The 18,834-nt window shown below is 41.0% G+C and overlaps 1 protein-coding gene across 8 annotated transcripts in view; it reads right to left on the bottom strand.

The window, feature by feature from the left end:
* Positions 1–18,834, bottom strand: part of LOC128902094 (ubiquitin-associated protein 1-like) — a 38,986-nt gene that overhangs the window by 19,739 nt on the left and 413 nt on the right. For 3 of the 8 annotated variants that reach the window (XM_054184450.1, XM_054184449.1, XM_054184451.1), the window contains exons 2-3: positions 16,679–16,782; positions 1,932–1,972 (exon numbers count right to left, since the gene is read on the bottom strand). In XM_054184450.1, the coding sequence (XP_054040425.1) occupies positions 1,932–1,965 (34 nt within the window). In that variant the 5' untranslated portion in view covers positions 1,966–1,972; positions 16,679–16,782. Of the gene's footprint in view, positions 1–1,931; positions 1,973–3,682; positions 3,750–4,132; positions 4,156–4,879; positions 5,013–16,678; positions 16,783–18,834 lie in introns of those variants that run through there. The other 5 variants (XM_054184454.1, XM_054184453.1, XM_054184452.1 and 2 more) reach the window with 4 other exon arrangements.

Below are 18,834 nucleotides of genomic sequence, written 5' to 3'. Positions count from 1 at the left end.
CCCTCATGTTTGCCTGCCCCTTGATCCTTACCCACATGCTCTCAACCCTCTCTTCATCCGTCCCCAGGGAGAGCTCAATACATTCCAGTTGCTCTCTCACATAAAGAGCAATTCCACCACCTTGCCTTGCTGGCCTGTCTTTCCTGACAAGGACATAGCCATCCATGACAGCATTCCAGTCATGTGAGCTGTCCCACCACATCTCAGTAATTGCAATGAGATCATGGCCCTGCGACCTCACACAGATCTCCAGCTCTTCCTGCTTATTCCCCATGCTGCGTGCATTGGTGCATAAGCATTTCAGAGAGGGAGGTGTGTGTGTAGTTTTCACCCTTGAGGGGTGGTAGGCCTTCTGGCTCTCAGAAATACTGCCACACTCCCCCACAAGTGCTGAGCAACTACGCCCAGGCACCTCACTGGCAAGCCCAGTAGCATCCCCACCCCCCTTTCAGTCTAGTTTAAATCTTATGTTCCCATCTTCACCTCCATTTGAACGTGGTCCTGAGCAACCTGCTCTAGGTGGCTCTGCTTGAGCAGGGTGTTTGGACACGATGATCTCCAGAGGTCCCTTCCAACCTTAACCATTCTGTGATTCAACAACAGTCCTCTAACCTCCAATAAGCAGCTCAACAATAAGTACAAGAGATGCATCAACTATGTTGACCAATTTCATCAGCCTGCCAGAGACACTGAGCCAAAGGTAGCTGTTGGGCAAGATGCTTTACAGTAAGCCAAAATTCACTTGGTGGGATTAATTCTTAACAACCCTGGAGAAAATGAAAAGATTGCCCTGATGATTTCTCAAGACATAATAAGCCAAGGAAGTTGCTCCACTACTCCTCAGAAACAGTACTGTGACAGTATCACTGGTATCTTTAATAACAGAGTACACAAAAGGGTAGGCAAGTTAACCAGCCAGCTTACAGCACCATTTGTTTTGATTTTGTTATTTTGAAGCCAGAAGCATGTTTCATCACACCGTACTGTTTTGAGAAATATTTAAGATAGCTTGAACTCTAGCTCCAAGCAGCATCTTTGCTAGTCTGGTTTAGGAAGCAGAAGAGAGAAATAAAAACAGACTCAAAAGACAAGCAGTTCAGAGTGTTCATAGATACAAGAGAACAACTGCTGAAGAGCTGGCAGCTATCTAATAAATTGTCTTGCAGCAAGATCATTGGGCCACAGCAAAGGAAACCATCTAAAAATTAAGTTTTGATAGATCATTTTTATTAATCCTTAACTGTGTATTTAAGTGAGGCATTTCTTATTCTGTACTTCAACTTGACACTTGCAAGACTGAATAAAATGCTCAAGGAAAAGTGAAATTCCCCAGGACCCTCTTATCTGAAAGATTATCCAGGAAGATCAAGGCTGAGTTTCTAAAAGCAGAAGTTTCTATAGCATGAAAAATCACGTTAGAAGTTTCACATGAACCTTCCAGTACTGCCTCGAACGATTGCCAATTTGAAGAACCTGCGTTACATAAAAACTGAACTTTAACGTTCCACAGAAATATCAGTCCTCCCAAATTACACCCCATTTTCTAAGATAAGCACATATACAGGCAAATAATTTTTATGATACCAATCATCTGCATGACACTACACATCTCAAATGTAGAAGACATTCTCTTCTTCACTTGCCTGATGAACCAGATTAGTCCAGTTTAAGAAAAAAATTCTCTGCTGAGCAAAAAGCAAACGTAGCTCAATGATATATTAAAAGCTGTCACAGACTGAATTTCAGTTTAACCAGAGAACAGGCACAGCATCAGCAAGCAACTATGCAAGAAGGAAGCTTCATTCCTAACAAAAAAACTACTCAGAGGCTAAACAGATTAGTCTCTATGGACTGTCTAGGCTGGGACATTAGTTAGCAGCAATATTAGGATTCATCCTATTGAAGAGACAGGAATGCCAAATTTCACTTACCATGAGAGTCAGATCCCAACTTCTTAGAAGCCATTTAGAACCTGAAAAACAATTTAAATCAGCTTTAACAACTTTATACACGTAGCACAGCATAAGCCTATGAAGTTCTACAGCCCCATGGAGCACATCCTTCCTCCCGTGACATTAAGAATACGCCTTTCTACTGGAAACGTCACACTGATCCTCTTAGTTTAATCCCTGTCGCTCAAAAAAAAAAAAAAAAAGAAAAAAGGACACCATCATATTGGGTTCACAGTCAGTTAGACAGCGTGACACTTGTCTAGACACACTGGGTAATGCACAGATAATAACACAGGTATACAATAAATTATACCATTAGGAAGATATTTTCAGATACGCACAAGAAAACAACGCTAACAGCAGCCCTCATCCACTGCCCACAGAATTTCACTAACAACTTTTAAAATTTGGATGCAAATCCTACACAGCCAAGATATTAAACACAGAAGTGCCTAGGCAGCTTTTAACACGGAGCAGGCCTGTCCTGAGAAGAGAGCTGTTTTTAAGATAGAATTAGCTATCTGTCAGCTAAAACCCTGCTCCGAGATGCTTATGGTGTGTTCAATAACATAACGGGTTCTTTTGCTAGATTAGAAGTACATCACAATATCTTTTTCAAGACACCAGAGCATAATTCTTCAGATACTTGAATTTTTAAGTCCTCCTTTGACATTACACATGACAAAGAATCAGAATTGCCCTTTGTTTCTGAAGTCTTTCGGCTCATAGATTGAAGCACCCAACAGCCAGTCTTCAAATATATGAAGTACATCCTGGTACACCCTCACCAGGAGCAGACAGTGCTCAAAGCGCAACTTGGAGCAGGGGATCTAACATTCACACCCATTGTTCCCTAATCAAGATCTTACTCTTAACCTCACTGTTTCCATTGCAGATTCCAACTGAAAAATCACCTTAAAGGAAGGGTGTCATAAGGTGAGGGTTACATAGACAACTTAGCTATTCCTCCTGGCAGCTGCTGACATGTCTGGAGTCAGAAAGAGCCAGTTTTGAGTATTTTAGGAAAGTACCTTTTGCTGTGCAAAGGTCCCTTTCAACATCATGTTGAAATCAATAGATGAACCAACCCTACTGGCTAACAGGAATTCAATACATGGCTAAAGCCAAAGCTGTATGAAGATTATTCGGGTGCAACCAGACTTCATGAAACACAGCAAGCAGACACTAGGCTATGGGGAAGTGAGTCATGCTGGGCAACTCCAGGCATAGCTTGTACATAAAAGCTGTGTGTCATTCTGCTCAACGTTAGTCAGGTTCTTCTCAGCACATCTCACCATCTCTCTCAAAATTGGCATTATGTCCAAAACCACTCCACCAAGCCAGAGAACTGGTTTTGTCACTAGCCGGCAACTGCTTCTCAGAAGCAAACAAACATTGTGGCTTCAAAGACAGAAGAAAAAGGAGGTGAAACAGTACCAAGCCTGCCATCTCAGGAAGGCTGTCAAGGGCAAAGCCACAAGACCACCCAGTACAGTTGCATGTCAACTACTAGAGCTGAATGGGCTTTATTATTCCCAGTGCCACAGAGGGGACCAGACTGCAGACTACAGCACATGAAATAGGCTGCACCTTTCAGACCTGGATCACAGTGTCAAACAAGCTGCTATGTTGCTAGTTCCTCTGTATGAGAGTAGCAATTAAGATGTCAACTTAATTTGTTATTATTGAAAAAGTCAGGCCACATGTGAAATTATACAGTCATCACATACCTTACCAGTCCTCTGTATGTCAACGGAGACCGAGGCACCACCTGCAAGCATGTACTATGGCTGACCATCATCCACTACTATTACAGCAGAGCTGAACTAGGGACAAGGCCTCTACACACTTCAATTTCTCTGAGTTTGTCTTTATTCTAGTTACTATCTCAGACTGAAAAGCAAGTGCTCCTTTTCTAAAGGATTTTAAAACTTATGATGAGAGGAAGTAACCTCCTCACTTTGGCAACTCAACTGACAAGGAAGTGGTTTATTTTATGCTGTCTACCTCATTTACCAGAAGCAGCTTACTCCAGACTGTACCTACATAAAGAAAATTCAGAGAGATCATTTTTAGAATGATAATTTATATCCCCTCTCCAGACATCCATTGCAAGGACATACTAAGTTTACCACCTCACACACTGATCTTAGTATCACAGTAACTTCGCGTTCAGTTACCTATCAATTTGCTCCAGGGACATTAGTAGCAATGCATACAAATCCTGCAGAACCAAAGATGCGCACGTCTAGCATCCAGGGAGTTTTGCAGTAGTATATCAATCTGAAGCTGCATAAAGCCTTGGATGTGTCCTCAGAGTCAAAATATCCCACATAAGCAATAAGTATCTTGCTTTTGTTGGCAATCTTGTAGTAAAATCCTAGTGCAGGCCAGGCACCTGCATTAACTTCAAGGTGCAGTGGGAAAAATATTCCTCTGCCATATGCAACACCTTATTTTAACTAAGGCACATCAGTAGCAAGCTAATCATGAAATGCACCATTTCCAGAGACAGTCACGCTTTAGATTTAGGTAGCATTTGACTTTACAGCACACTAGCTCTTCCTGATGCACTGTGAGCATGCGCTTATTAAGATACTGTTAATGCAGAAAGGACTGCCAACAAGTAGACTTGTTAAGCACTGCACACAGTAATGCTAGAACAGGCTGCCAGCCACATTTCGTCACCTCCTTTCCAAAGAGGGTTTAATTAAAATAGTGTCTTCTGACTAATCAGATTTGATAGGCTATTCAGGGACCACCGTTACAAGCATCTTGCTGTTGCTCTGTCCTGCTGGCTGGAAAAACAGATAAAAATAAAAATTTGCAGCCAGTTAGAAGGTTACCAATGTTGCTACTATGCTTCTGGGCCTGAACTATATTTGCTTAGTCAAAGCTGTTATACTGCATAGTAAAGGTTTGCTTACCTTTGTTACCGCTCTTTTAGAAATTTAAAGGACTTGCTCCCAAAGCCTTACTCCAAACCAGCTAATGGATAACTGCAGCCCTATTACTGTTGCCTTTGATCTCCAGACTCCAGAACAGGATGCTGAAGGGCATCTGCGGGAACGGCACACAGGGGCACAAATTTTGGTCTGTTGCTTTACTGCACATTTTAAATTGACAAAGAACATACTCTACTGCACATAAACTTTTTCAACACCTTTCCTAGGCTAGGGAAACAAGTTAGTGGCATAGTACAAGGTTGTGGGGCTTGGGTGGTTTTTTTGTTTGTTTTCTTCTACAAGGGTCTAAAAGTTATAAGCAACATTAACATCAGCAGTCACTGAAGCAACCTGATGTTGTTGTAGTAAAATTGATATTAACTAGAAAAATGAAATGTAACGTGTAACTGAAACAACCAAGGGAACCTGCTGCTAAAAGTCCTCTGTACAGCCCCAACCACATTTCATTAATTATAGAGAAACAGTAACTAGACATGATTAATCTACGATTGAATTAAGCAACTAACTACTAGACAATGTAGTTTTGTTAATAAGCAGGATATTTCTGTCAAGAGAATGATGAACTGTAGGCCTGGTCAGCAAACCAAGAAAGCCACCTGGAACTGCCAAGATTAGAGGAGAAGTAGGTAAAAGGTCATTTTGGCAGGGGGAGATCTCAACCACCAACTCATTGACCGCCTACCCAAATGATACCACCTACTCAAAAGAGAACAATGGAAGAAGTCGACAGAGCTCGCGCACTAATTTACATTGGAAGCGAAGAAACCTTGACCAATCATTAAAGAGAATAACAATAAATATGTATTAATTGTTAGAACGTGTAATAATCAATGTATAAAAAGGGAAACTTCTGAAACTAAGGTGTGCTCCCTTGGGACAAGCACCCCATTTCTGCGCATTAATGGAATAAACTTGGAAATACCTCTGCTCTGCATGTTATTGGCTTGCACACTGGGTAAAGAACCCAGATTTGGGACAACAATGTGAGCTCTTCCCTTCCTGTCTGTATGTTAATTTTTCACTTAACACTGAGGCAATAGGGCAACATTCTTAAAACCAGCCAGCGGAACACTGTATAGCAGAGCCCAGAATAAAGGCAGAGGACCTCAGAGTAATGATAGAAGGGGATGGGGGGGTGAGGGAAACAACCACAACAAAAAATTAACGCAAAGATGCAGAAACAGAGAAGTGATAAGACAAAACTGATGACAGAAACAACTGGCAGATGACAAGCTAGAAAAGCTTGAAGGGACGGCATAGAGATGACCAAGACAGTCCACCTGACATGTCACCACTTAAATCCGAATGACTACTTAGCTGTGCTGCCAGACAATAAGGAGAATGCAGAGAAGCATGACTTGGTGCAGTCATCACACCAAGGGACAGTCTCATCAACAGATGAGAAAAACAAAATTACTACCAAGAGTGACTCATGAGGAGCTGCTGAGAAGTTGGGGTGTTTTTAAATTATTGTTTTCACGTTCCTCCTGTTGGTGTTTTCCCTGAAGTTTATATCTACATCCCTTTTCTTATGAGAGAGCCCTGACTGGTCAAGTTGGAAGCATCCTATCACTAATGGTACCTGGAACAGCTTTCTCAGTAATAACTCAAGCCAATTTAACTATTTCTCAAGAAGAACTGGTTTCTTGTTGCTATAGCTCTTATTTTGGGGTGCAAGTATGTCTATATTCCAGACCACATGAATTCTCTGAAGTAACTCCCACCTAAGATTCAGATAAATGAGAAGTGTACTTATAGGTCAGAGGAAACCAGTGTCTCAAGTTATCAACCATAGTCGATTCAGCACATCTACGATTCTTCAGAGAAGAAAGACCTGATCTTGTAACTTGCATTTTGCCTGCTAACACACATTGTGTAGTCTAAGTACATAGAACTGAGGATACATCCATTCACTCTGAAAACTACAGAGTCAGAAAAAAACATTTAAGAAGAGGGGGTTTTGGCTACCTATATTACATTCATGAACTACTACTGATTTTACACTGAGAAACAGTGAAAAGCAGTTTGCTTCAAGTGACTGATTACTAATGCATCATGGGTATTCCAGATTTAGACAGCAGTTTAAGTTTTTATAAAAACTACTTGTTTCATGCAAGTGAAAGGCTATAACCAACATCAGGATTTTGTATATAGCCTCATACAACAAAAATAGCAACGGGCACTGTCTACTTCTAAGATAAAAAATCAAAGTTAGGATTCTCACCAAAGCTTTCCACCTACGTAAGCGTTCCGTTATTGCTACGCAATTGAGATCTTACTTAGACTGACAGTAAAAAGCTAATCACAGAAGTTTACTATAGTACAATGATTGAGGGGCGGAGGGACTGGAACCAATAAAACAGCAATGTTAAAAATATTTCCAGAATACATGAGTAGGAAGGACAGGGAGAAAAGAGCCCCTGAAGAGTAAGTAGGTCTGTGTGCAGATCACATTATTGTATTACAAGACAACACTCTATAGCGATGGCAATAACATCCATTATAGAGCTTTATTTACATGCAGATGTTGGATAGCATCTTCCTAGCAGTGACAGACATGAGGAGAAATTGATTCTTCAAATTATGCCCTTGCTTAATGTGACATAGCGGGCAATTAGACCTGATGCTTCAGTACATATCAATCAATGGGAAGTTAAAGCAGAAGACAGCTCTTCCACAGACTCTTAGAAAAGCACAGCATCTCTTGCTCTGTTGTTCCATATGGATTCATTACAATAATATTAGATACCTGTAGTTACGCAGCTATCCTCATGTCACATCCCGCTTTGTTCATTAAAGACACTGCACTTTTTAAAAGCAAATACTATTTGAGCTGGTTAAGGATTTAAGGCTCTTAACTGATAACGGACAGCTCTATTCCTCCTTTTAGAACCTGACTGCGTATTTGGAACATAAGGTAATTTGCCATACATTTCACACAGAAATAAGAGAAAACCCTACAAGCCTGAGGAAACGTAGTACACTAATGCACCAGTTTTTCAATCACTGAATCACTTACCAGCCATACAAGTTTCCAATGAAGTTGAAGCTTATATACCACACAAGCCTCTAGAACTAACAAGTTTCACAGGCAAGAGCATAAGAGAACTGAAAATTACTTATAGACAGCCCTGTGGTCAAGGCAGATCAGTGAAAGCTTTTCCTTTGGCCAGAGACTGATGTACCAAACAAGAGTACAGAAGATGCACCTATTCTAAATTCACATTTAACTGTTGCAGCAAACGAGCGACCTTTTAAAAATGGACTCTTTCCAAAAAGAGAGTCCTGTCACAAGAGAAAGGCATCTTCAGTTAACATCTAAGGCCAGCCTGACTCCCAAACTCAGCAAATAAAGGGACAGCCCAGGTTCTGTCAACTCCAAGAACAGATGTGGATTTAGAGTGTATAGAGTGTAATTCCTACTAGCAACTGTTACCTAAGTTACTTAAAGATCATCTAAAAAGAAAAGCAGGGGGAAAAAAAATAATAAAAAAGGTGTTTACTTTTTTTTTTGCTTCTCAATATCAGCTTCACTAATTTAGAAGCTGCAACATCACCAAGAAAAGGGTGGTAAATTAGAGATCGAAGGACCATCTCCCCCTCCTTGACATGATAAACCATAGCAGAAAATATAAATATGCTGTGCAACTCCTACATTCTAGGAAAAATAAAAAAAACAACCAAGATGGTCCAGCACTCGTACCACTAGTGAGGGCTATAATAATCTCACAACACAATAACAAAACAAGTCCTAAATTTGATGAGCAGAGCAACTGTCTTTAACTACTATTTTCTATATCTAAAGTCTTGGATAGCAAATACCTACCACTTCTGAGAGCTTAAAATAGTCAGATGGAAAGCATCTAGTAATAATTAAGCTGAAGTAGCTAAATTTGTTAATAAGCACAAGACTTCATACTACTATGAACGAGTCAAATCTTTAACAGCAATCTTAGCACTAGCCAGAGCCAGGTACATGCATTAACTTTTCTAGTTAATCCTAGCACTTCAGAAGAAAACTAATATTTCAATGTAACCCTTCTCAAATGAGAGAGGCTGCTAGCTAGAGAAAGTTGATAGCTTCAACAACAAAATACCCCACTTATTCTGTTCTTTTGGTAAAGATATATGAAACACAGTGGAATATCCTGCACATTTAAAATGCATGTCTGGAACCCAGAGCAGCATAAGCTAATTAAAATGCTGCTCTATTTGTTGCAGTGATACTTCAATGTGTAACAAGCTAACTCTTAAGTACTTAAATATTATTAATACTTCAGACTTGTCCTGGTTATGAATGAGGAGAGCTATTCCCGAAATGTTGCCAAAATAACAGAGTAAAACATCTTTTGCCATTAATCAGAACATCCACTTTTTAATCCAAAAATAACAGAATCCGTGCAGTTTCAAGCTTTTTCTTCTTATGCTCTTTGACTGAGAGAGGTGTACAGGTAGCTGATCTTATATTATCTAGTGTCCTGGTTTGAGCAACACAGGACTAATTTCTCTTCTAATGCTGGGGAAAACTGCACTTTTAGAAGACTCTAGTGTCTGAACTTGTGAAAATTACTTTACAGCCAGCTAGGCTATGTGGGATTCAAGGTCTCAGTGTTTTCAAGCCTTGCCAGGTGCAGGGATGAGGTGGAGCGAGACCTGGGCACTTGACCCAAGCTGGCCAACAGGATTATTTCATACCATGAACATCACATTCAGTATAAATTAGAAAGTTTGCTGCATAGTTTCTCTCTCCCTTGATGGCTGTGGTCCAGAGAACTTCTTGCCCCAGTGCTGGACCCCTGAGGCCTTCCCTTCCTCCTGAAGCTGTAGCGCTCGCAGTGTCTGACATTTGCTGTCCACTGCTGGGAGTGCACAGCTTCCTACTGATATAACTGACTAAGTACAATTCTTGTATATTTTATATTGGTATCAGGATCAATATTGGTTCTTTAGTATTGTTAACATGAATTATTTAGTCTTATTCTATTAAATTTGTTTATTTTCACCCCTTGGGTTTCCTTGGTTCCCCCCCGATTCCCCTTCCTGAGCGGGGAGAGTTCATGGGGTCATAGAATAATTGTCTGAATAGCAATAAATTGTTGTGGGTCCCTCAAACCATAACTTCTAGAAACAAGTTCAGCTCTGTTGACAATACCAGGACCTACTCCCAATACTGACACAAGAACTCAAATTATTTTATTTGCAGAAAGGAATTTGTATTCTTTTGATTAATATTAATTAACTGGATTTTAATGCATTTAAACATACTACAACAATTAAATGACTCCACTTAAAAAAATACATTCCAAAGAATGTTATACAACTGTTACCTTTTCCTTGTTACAGCTCAGAAGAGAAATGTTACTATTTATTGATATTTATATTTTTGGTTAGAAATTTGGTGAAATACAAGTACTTATGGAATTACTTTAACAAAGCAGACAAAAAACATCTAGCAAGAAATCAAGTCAGACAGAAGTTTTAAAATGGAAAAAAAAAATCAGCTAGTAGGTCAGACATCACTTGCCATTTCATATATTTGAACTCAGCCAAAATACACGTGTACTGCACTGTACAAGAATAATGGGACCAGTGTTAAGACTACTATAGATTCATCCATTTTTTCCTCTTATACTAGGGTCACAGGCTCTGCCCACTCTCACCACGCATTTAATATTTTCCCAGCAAAACTCAGTACAGTACTGACAGAAAACTGTTAAACTAACCATTCCACCTACAAACAACTTTGCCCTGCAGCTAAAACCTTGAACTCAGCATGGAAGCCACTGCTTCAAATCCTGATTGTACCCTCAGTCCAAGCAGTTTAAATACACATAAGGCCACCAACAGCCTTCTCCCACTCCCTACACGATTTCTCCCATAACATGGTTAAAACAGCTGAACTTTTCCAGCCATCTGGCATCCCTGTTTTCCACTAACATACCTCATTTCTCTCAACTGAAAGAGCCACGTTCTGAGAAAGCAAGTTCCCTGCAAATTCACTTAATTTAGAAGTCACCAATTGTGGAATGGTTTGGGTTGGAAGGGACCTTCAAAGATCATCTAGTTCAACCCCTCTGCCACAGGCAGGGACATCTTTCACCAGATCAGGTCGCTCAAAGCCCTGTCCAGCCTGGCCTTGAACACCCCCAGGGATAGGGCATCCACAACTTCTCTGGGCAACCTGTTCCAGTGCCTCACCATCCTCAGTGTAAAAAAAGATTTCTTCCTTATACCTAATCTACATCCACCCTCTTTCAGTTTCATCTCTCTGTGTTGCCTATTTTCCAGGAAACACCCCTATTCAGCATAAGTTACTCTTTCACCAAATATACACTTTGAGATACATGAAAGCAGAAGTTCTAAAAACTTCCTATTACTGAAGCATCTAAGAGCTGATCCCAGCATACCTGGGAAAGCGTGCTCACCAAAACACTTTTCTGCTTTTTGAAAAACTTTTTCCTGATTTTCAAAACATACCTCATAAGCTTGGTTTGCCTTGGTCTTGACAGCACTAATGAGAGAAATGTGAATTCCATCTTAGATGCTACAGATGTGACATTCTTTACACACTTACTTGACCTTTTTTTGGGCTTTATGTATCTTCTTTCACCCATCAACATGTTACTGATGCAGTTTCAGCTTTTGATGCTAGCTCATTTTGTCCTTAATTCATGTGTCACTCCTAAGCCAATAGGTATCTGTCTCCATCCAACTCTTCTTATCAAGACCAAGACAAGAAAATAAGCATATACAGAAATACACATCTGAAAAGAACCCAGGTTTTTCTGCACTGAAGGACAAAACTTACAAGAAAACAAAACAAAACAACAAAACCACACCAAAACACTCTTCACTGTTCAAGGTGAACACTCACTTCAGCTATTTTCATACCTTCACTGAGCTGAGATCTCAGTAGGGACACACTCCTTCCCAGACTAACTCAACAGAACAAAGGAATCAAACTGAAATATAAAAAAGTTAATCAAGCCAATAAAAATACAGTCCTATTGCAGTAATGCCTAAATAAGAACCAATCTTGTTTCATCTCCAGATATAGTACCAGTTAAGCCTGCTTTCATGTTTTTCCACACAGTCCAAACAGGACTGAATGACTGTATTAAAAATATGACCTAGATGGGAAATATTATCAGTAGTCAACAAATTCCACTACCAGAAGTCATATTTTAAATTATCAAGTTCTACTACTTTTAAATGTGAAACTGGTGCCTAACAGAGCATAAAGAGCAGCAAAGAGTTTTTAAAGTGAATACTTACACCTTAATTATTTATTGTAAAGGCTTGTTACCTTTAGAGAAGACCAGAGCTGGTAGCAAAGATTAAGTTCTGCTCTTTAAAAACACATAGTAACAGAAGTATTATTACCAGCTATCAAAAAAAAAATAAAATACTCTGACATGAAGACAGCAGCAGGCACCTGAACAGGCTAAGCAGAGCAGTGGTACCCACACCAAGTACACTTCTGGCATTGAAATCATTGGGAACACGGGAAGTTAAGTTGTCTTGAGCAAGCTTGTCTAATGTAGAAAAGTAGAAATTTATCTTTGTGGAGAGAAGTCAAACTGAGGTTGCCCTCAGCTATAGTGGATATATTACAAAACCAGAATATGATAAGTAAATGAGCTGCTTGCTGTGTTATATATTAGAAAACTTCAGTGACCTACACCACCTAAATCAGCACACATCCAGTGTGATGTTTCCAGCAGAAACAACTTCCTTGCAGTCTCTTGATTTTGGAGTTCTCAAACAGCAAAGGCCCCTCTATTTAGGGCTGCTTAAATGGAAATATGATTCAGCCTATAGTCCAACAATGGATTGAAGAGTTCAGGAATGAAAGCCACAAGCAACAGTGAAAAAAATAGAGAGAGTCCATACATCTGTTAAATAAGGTTTATTCTACGTGTACAACTACCACAGCTGAGGTTTCTAGCAGTGAAAATACACAAACACATAGACAATCCCCACCCTCTGAGAAGGAAAAGGCCAAGCTTGGCCAAGCTGGACATTCACAAGTCCATGGGCCCTGACGGGATGCACCCGCGAGTGCTGAGAGAGCTGGCAGATGTTACCACTAGACCGCTCTCCATTGTCTTTGCAAGGTCATGGGGAACAGGAGAGGTGCCTGAGGACTGGAGGAAGGCTGCCATCACTCCAATCTTCAAAAAAGGCAAGAAGGAGGACCCAAGGAACTACAGGCCGGTTAGTCTCACCTCTGTCCCTGGGAAGGTAATGGAGCGACTCATTCTGGATGTCGTCTCCAAACAAGTAGAGGAACAGGAAGTCATTGGAAGTGGTCAGCATGGATTTCCCAAGGGCAAATCATGCCTGACCAATCCGATAGCTTTCTATGATGTTATAACGGGTTGGCTGGATGAGGGGAGAGCCGTAGATGTCATCTACCTTGACTTTAGCAAGGCTTTTGACACTGTCTCCCATAACATCCTCATTAGGAAGCTGAGGAAGTATGGGCTAGATGAGGTGACAGTGAGGTGGATCGAGAGCTGGCTGAGTGACAGAACTCAGAGGGTTGTGATCAGCGGCACAGAGTCCAGTTGGAGGCCTGTAACCAGTGGTGTCCCTCAGGGGTCAATACTTGGTCCAATTTTGTTCAGTATATTCATTAATGATCTAGATGAGGGGACAGAGTGTATCCTCAGCAAGTTCGCTGATGATACCAAGCTGGGAGGGGTGGCCGACACTCCAGAGGGCCGTGCTGCCATCCAGCGTGACCTGGACAGGCTGGAGAGCTGGGCAGAGAAGAACCTAATGAGGTTCAACAAAAGCAAGTGTAGGGTCCTGCACCTGGGGAGGAAGAATGCTAAGCACCAGTATAGGTTAGGGGCAGACATGCTGGGAAGCAGCTCTGAGGAGAAGGACCTGGGGGTCCTGGTAGACAGCAAATTATCCATGAGCCAGCAGTGTGCCCTTGTCGCCAAGAAGGCCAATGGCATCCTGGGCTGCATAGGGAAGACTGTGGCCAGTAGGTCGAGGGAGGTCATTCTGCCCCTCTACTCTGCACTGGTGAGGCCACAACTGGAGTACTGTGTCCAGTTTTGGGCTCCCCAGTTCAAGAGGGACAGGGAACTACTGGAGCGAGTCCAGTGAAGGGCAACCAAGATGATTATGGGACTGGAGCACCTCCCTTATGAGGAAAGGCTGAAAGAGCTGGGACTCTTTAGCCTGGAGAAGAGAAGGTTGAGGGGGGACCTGATTAATGTTTACAAGTACCTAAGGGGTGGGTTTAAGGAGGACGGAGCCAGGCTCTTTTCAGTGGTTCCCAGCGACAGGACAAGGGGCAATGGGCACAAGCTAGAACATAGGAAGTTCCGTTCAAATACACGGAAAAACTTCTTTACGGTGAGGGTGACAGAGCACTGGAACAGGCTGCCCAGAGAGGTTGTGAAGTCCCCTACTCTGGAGATTTTCAAGACCCGCCTGGATGCAGCCCTGAGGGATGTGCTTTAGGCAATCCTGCTCTAGCAGGGGAGTTGGACTAGATGATCTCTAGAGGTCCCTTCCAACTCTGAAGATTCCGTGATAGGGGAGCAACTACCCAATCCTCAAGACATAACTTTCTATCACAAATGTACAGAGCAAAATCCAGAACAAGGTACTGGGAGTGACAGACACACACCCAATTACAAGTCTCCCTTTATAAACTAGGAATCTAGTTTTATTTTAGAGTTTAGAATTGATGAAGCAAATCAAGTTGAACACATAAGCACATCTCTTTGTCTAGATTAAGCACAGTGCTAACACTGGACATAGCACAACTGGTAATACACATACTCTTAGAAATCCAACCTCCCAAACTCAAGGAATAAATCTCACTAGTCATTTCAGTCATGGCTTCATCTGCTGCTAACCTAGAGATGTCAAATGGTGCAAGCACAAACATATACGTTAGGAAAGGGCTTAAATCAAATCTTTCACGTAATCTAGTAGATAGTTATCATGAATGCTGATCTCCAGCAACATAGACCAGACTAACCAGGAGCTCACAACTCTTTATTACTAGTTTCCATGATACCAACTACCAATAGCTAAGTAGCTTAAGAACTGACTACTTCTTGAATAGGACTCATGTTCTTCTGACTTCCCCACTCAAAACGTTACTCTGATGTAAGAGTTTGACACAAAGTGCAGCTGAGAAAATACAAGCTCAGAATTTTCATTTCAACTCAGCCAGTTAGAAACTGTAATACTACTAATGCAATGTGGCATTTTGAATCAATCTGCTTTCCCTTCTAGAAGGGATTTAAACCTAAGTCAGAGCAATGATATTCTGTTTCCCCTTTGATATACTCCTGTGTTTCAAGTACATTGCAAGCTTAAAGGATTCTGAAAAGACCTTGTAGCCTTTCAAAGAGGGAGAAAAAAAAAAAAAAAAAAACAAAAAAACACCAAACCCAAAAACCACCACAACCAAGTCTGGACATACAAGCTGTTCTTCCAAAATTTCCCAGCCACAGGAAAAAACAATATTTCTTAACATTTAAGAAAATGTCTTCCCCACACAAGCAAGGATTTGGAATAAATCTGATCATTTGAGAGGGAAAAACCCCAATGCTTAGTTTCTCTTAGGAGACCTCAATACAAGACTACACTGACTACAAAAGGTCATTAGGGACACAGAACATGAGCTTATTCAAACCAAGTCAGAGGGTCAAAGCATTAAGCAATGCACATGCATACCACAGAGGATTACCTATCTAGGTAGTTAACACAGAAAAACTGTGAGCTCAGGCTCGTATCAATCAACTGCAATCCCAATGATCAACTGTAGAGTGGTACATGCTATAAGATCAATAGCATTGCCTTCCTAATTATCAGAGCAAGCAGACACAATACAGGGAAGAGAAATCAACCTTTGATACACCCTAGTAGACCTACTTTTTCAAACAAGAAAGCTATTTGTAAGCAACCCTTCTTTGCCTTTTCTTCAAACAATAGTTTTCAAAAACATCTTCCAGAGATTTTCAGTTACAGCCCTACTATACCTTCTTTACACTGACATTGATCTGAATTGCACTGATCAATTTTAAATAGATAGTAATGCTTTTAGGTAGAGAACCTTGTTAAATGACAGCTGAAGCTCTGGAATTTATGATTGAAAAGACTGGGAGTGATTATATTAGAAACAAAACGCCAGAGAAGGCTGGATAGAAGTTCTGTCTAATAAGTAAAGATAAGTTTCTCACAATCAATTTATCAAAATATTCAACCCAGCATCAACTGTAAAATACAGGAACAGGCTGATGTCAAAAACTTATATTGACAACAACATTGAACGTCCTGAATTATCAATCCCTAAAGTTTGTGGAAGCAACACAAAACCATAAACTCACAAATTTAAAAAGGAGGAGGATGAGTAACGTGATGCCTTCTGTGGCATTATAGCACTTTTGCCACCAACACCAGCCAAAACAGCTCTGGCTGCCAGTGTGACAGAATTAGATGAGATGGTCTGCTGGATTGGTCCAGAAACCTGACTCCTATTCTGTTAGTTAGAGATTATTGCCTCTAGGATGAGTACTGGGACCGCAAAACACCATGTAAACAACAGGGATGGAGTTCTTCCACATGTTTTTGACAATTTTTCATCATTAAGATTTTTCTATCCATCAACATAAACTATACAGTAAGTCTCCCAACTGATCAGTATACTCCTAAAATATCCTGAAAATTGAAGTTCATTTCATTAAAGAGAAACTAACATTTATTCATTCACATATCGCATACCTGATATTTCCTTGGTTTTCCCTTTGAAGTTTCAGCTTACGTTTGACTTATGTAGAGTCTTAGTAGAAGCAACTTCTTCCCCGACTCCTTTGTTCCACAGTGCACTCACAAGGAAAAAAAGAAGTATCAAATTTGCAGGCCAGATCCAGACAGTGAGACAAGAAAGGTACAATCACTTTCAGTTTTGTTTCTGAGACTAAAAATCACAAGCTTGCAAACGCTAAGTTTAAAGACTACGTTTGCTCTCCCCCTATCCTTAGGATTAAGGTTTTACCTAAAAGGTTTAGGTCACCCAATTGCAACGGTGATCTAAAGCATCACTGCCACTTTTGAATCACAGCTCTGCACGTACAGAAAACTGAAGTCATTAAGCAGCAGTACTACCATGGTACTGCAACCTAACAACAGCCTGCACATAGCCTTGAATAAATTGGTCCCACTCCGCTATGCTGCTACCACACGTACCATCTCAGCCCCATTCCCTTCCCCATAGCTAGTACAGTGCTACACATAGCTTTGTTCTGTATGGAGAAAAGGAGAGGAGGCGGCCAAAATAGGTGTTTCCCCCCCCCCCCCGAAAAATGCTGTCGCAAAGCAGAGATGCCAGGTATGCAGGGTCAGCCCTATGAAACCAGCAGTTACAGGAGTGCCTGCCCAGGGCCAGAAAGTCACATGCTCCAAAGACTATAAGGAAAGGAAGGTGAGGAAGAAGCCTGGCTAATTGCAGTACTGCCTCTTCCTCTTTTTCCTTAACACCCTAGATCACAGTTGGAGTAAAAATCCCCCCCCCCCCCCCAAGCTCCCACAAAAGCCTCTTAACCCCATAACAGGCTGAGAGATGCAGTATGCCTTCTATCAGTAGCACAGCCACTGAAGTTATATCACCAGTCACAACTCAGTTGTTCCTTATTTTGGCAATACTCACTTATCATTTAGGAATATCCACCTCAAAGTGCTTAAATTCAACATGAATACATTTTTACTGAGTCCAGGATGGCAGCTATATTAATTGCACAGCCAAGTGCCAGAGACCACCTGCTTATCTCTAGTCTAATGAGACAGCATCAAGGTCATAAGATTTCTGTAAGAATACTTTTTTTTTTTGGCTTGTTTGGAATTTTTAAGTGATGTGGGGAATAAAATCACTTGATAAGGTGATTGCTCATTTCTATCTATTGTAATTTCTTTTACTAATTAAAAAGACAAAGCAATCCTAACTTTCCCTTTAAAATGATAGATTTTGAGCTATCAAAACTCAAGAAGATGGTTCTTGAATTATACTGAAGAGCTTCATAAAAGTGTTAAATGTTTTACTTCTAGTAAGCACTGAGCTAAGCAGAACACAAGGCATTATCAGGAAGTTAGATACTACAAAACTGAAGTATTCTTACACCAGCACATACATCCATGGTATATCTGCATCTCAAATGCAGAGAAAGATATGATCCTCTTCCCCATTCAAAAGCAGAACAGCTAACTGGAAGAGACTTAGAAATAGGTAATAAGCATAAACAGAGATGTGGAAGGCTACAACCCATGAAGTAAACAAGATTGTGGCTTTTCAGCCTACAAGACGATGCAATCAAAGAGTGAATACAGTAGAAATCTAAAGTCACAAGTGGCACAGGCAAGATGAGTACTATGGTTTTCACAACATAAGAGCCAGAAATTAACAAATAACCTGAAAGCAGACTTGACAAAAACCACACACGCCCCCCAAACAAATGCAGATGCTTTGGTTCTTCACAGAAGATTTAGTTACTGTAGGGAGGAACTTACTTCCAAATATGATGGACATGAACCATTTACTCATATTTCAATGGCAATCAGCTCTTAGAAGGCAAATTCATCAAGAGTTACTACACAGAAAGGTATTCCCTTGACTCAGACAGTCCCCAAAACTGCCAGAAAGCAGAAGAGTGTAGGTAAAGGAGTGTTGCCCTACTTGTCTGACCTCCCTCTGTTCCCCAGGTCTAGCCCAGGACAGAGTACCAGGACTCCGTCCCTCTGAGCTCTGACCGTGCAGGTTCTCACCTCCATTAAACAGTACCTTCAAAAGCAGTATCGAGACGCCGTGAAAACAGAGCAAGGCTACACTCCAACGCAGCACCCACAGTCTCACTCCCCTCTACAGGAGGGGAGCTGAGCCCCACCTG

Source organism: Rissa tridactyla, chromosome W, assembly GCF_028500815.1.
Source record: "Rissa tridactyla isolate bRisTri1 chromosome W, bRisTri1.patW.cur.20221130, whole genome shotgun sequence".
Classification (NCBI taxonomy): Eukaryota; Metazoa; Chordata; class Aves; order Charadriiformes; family Laridae; genus Rissa; species Rissa tridactyla.
The sequence above is the reverse complement of the archived record's forward strand: the minus strand, read 5'-3'. Positions and strand labels throughout refer to the sequence as shown.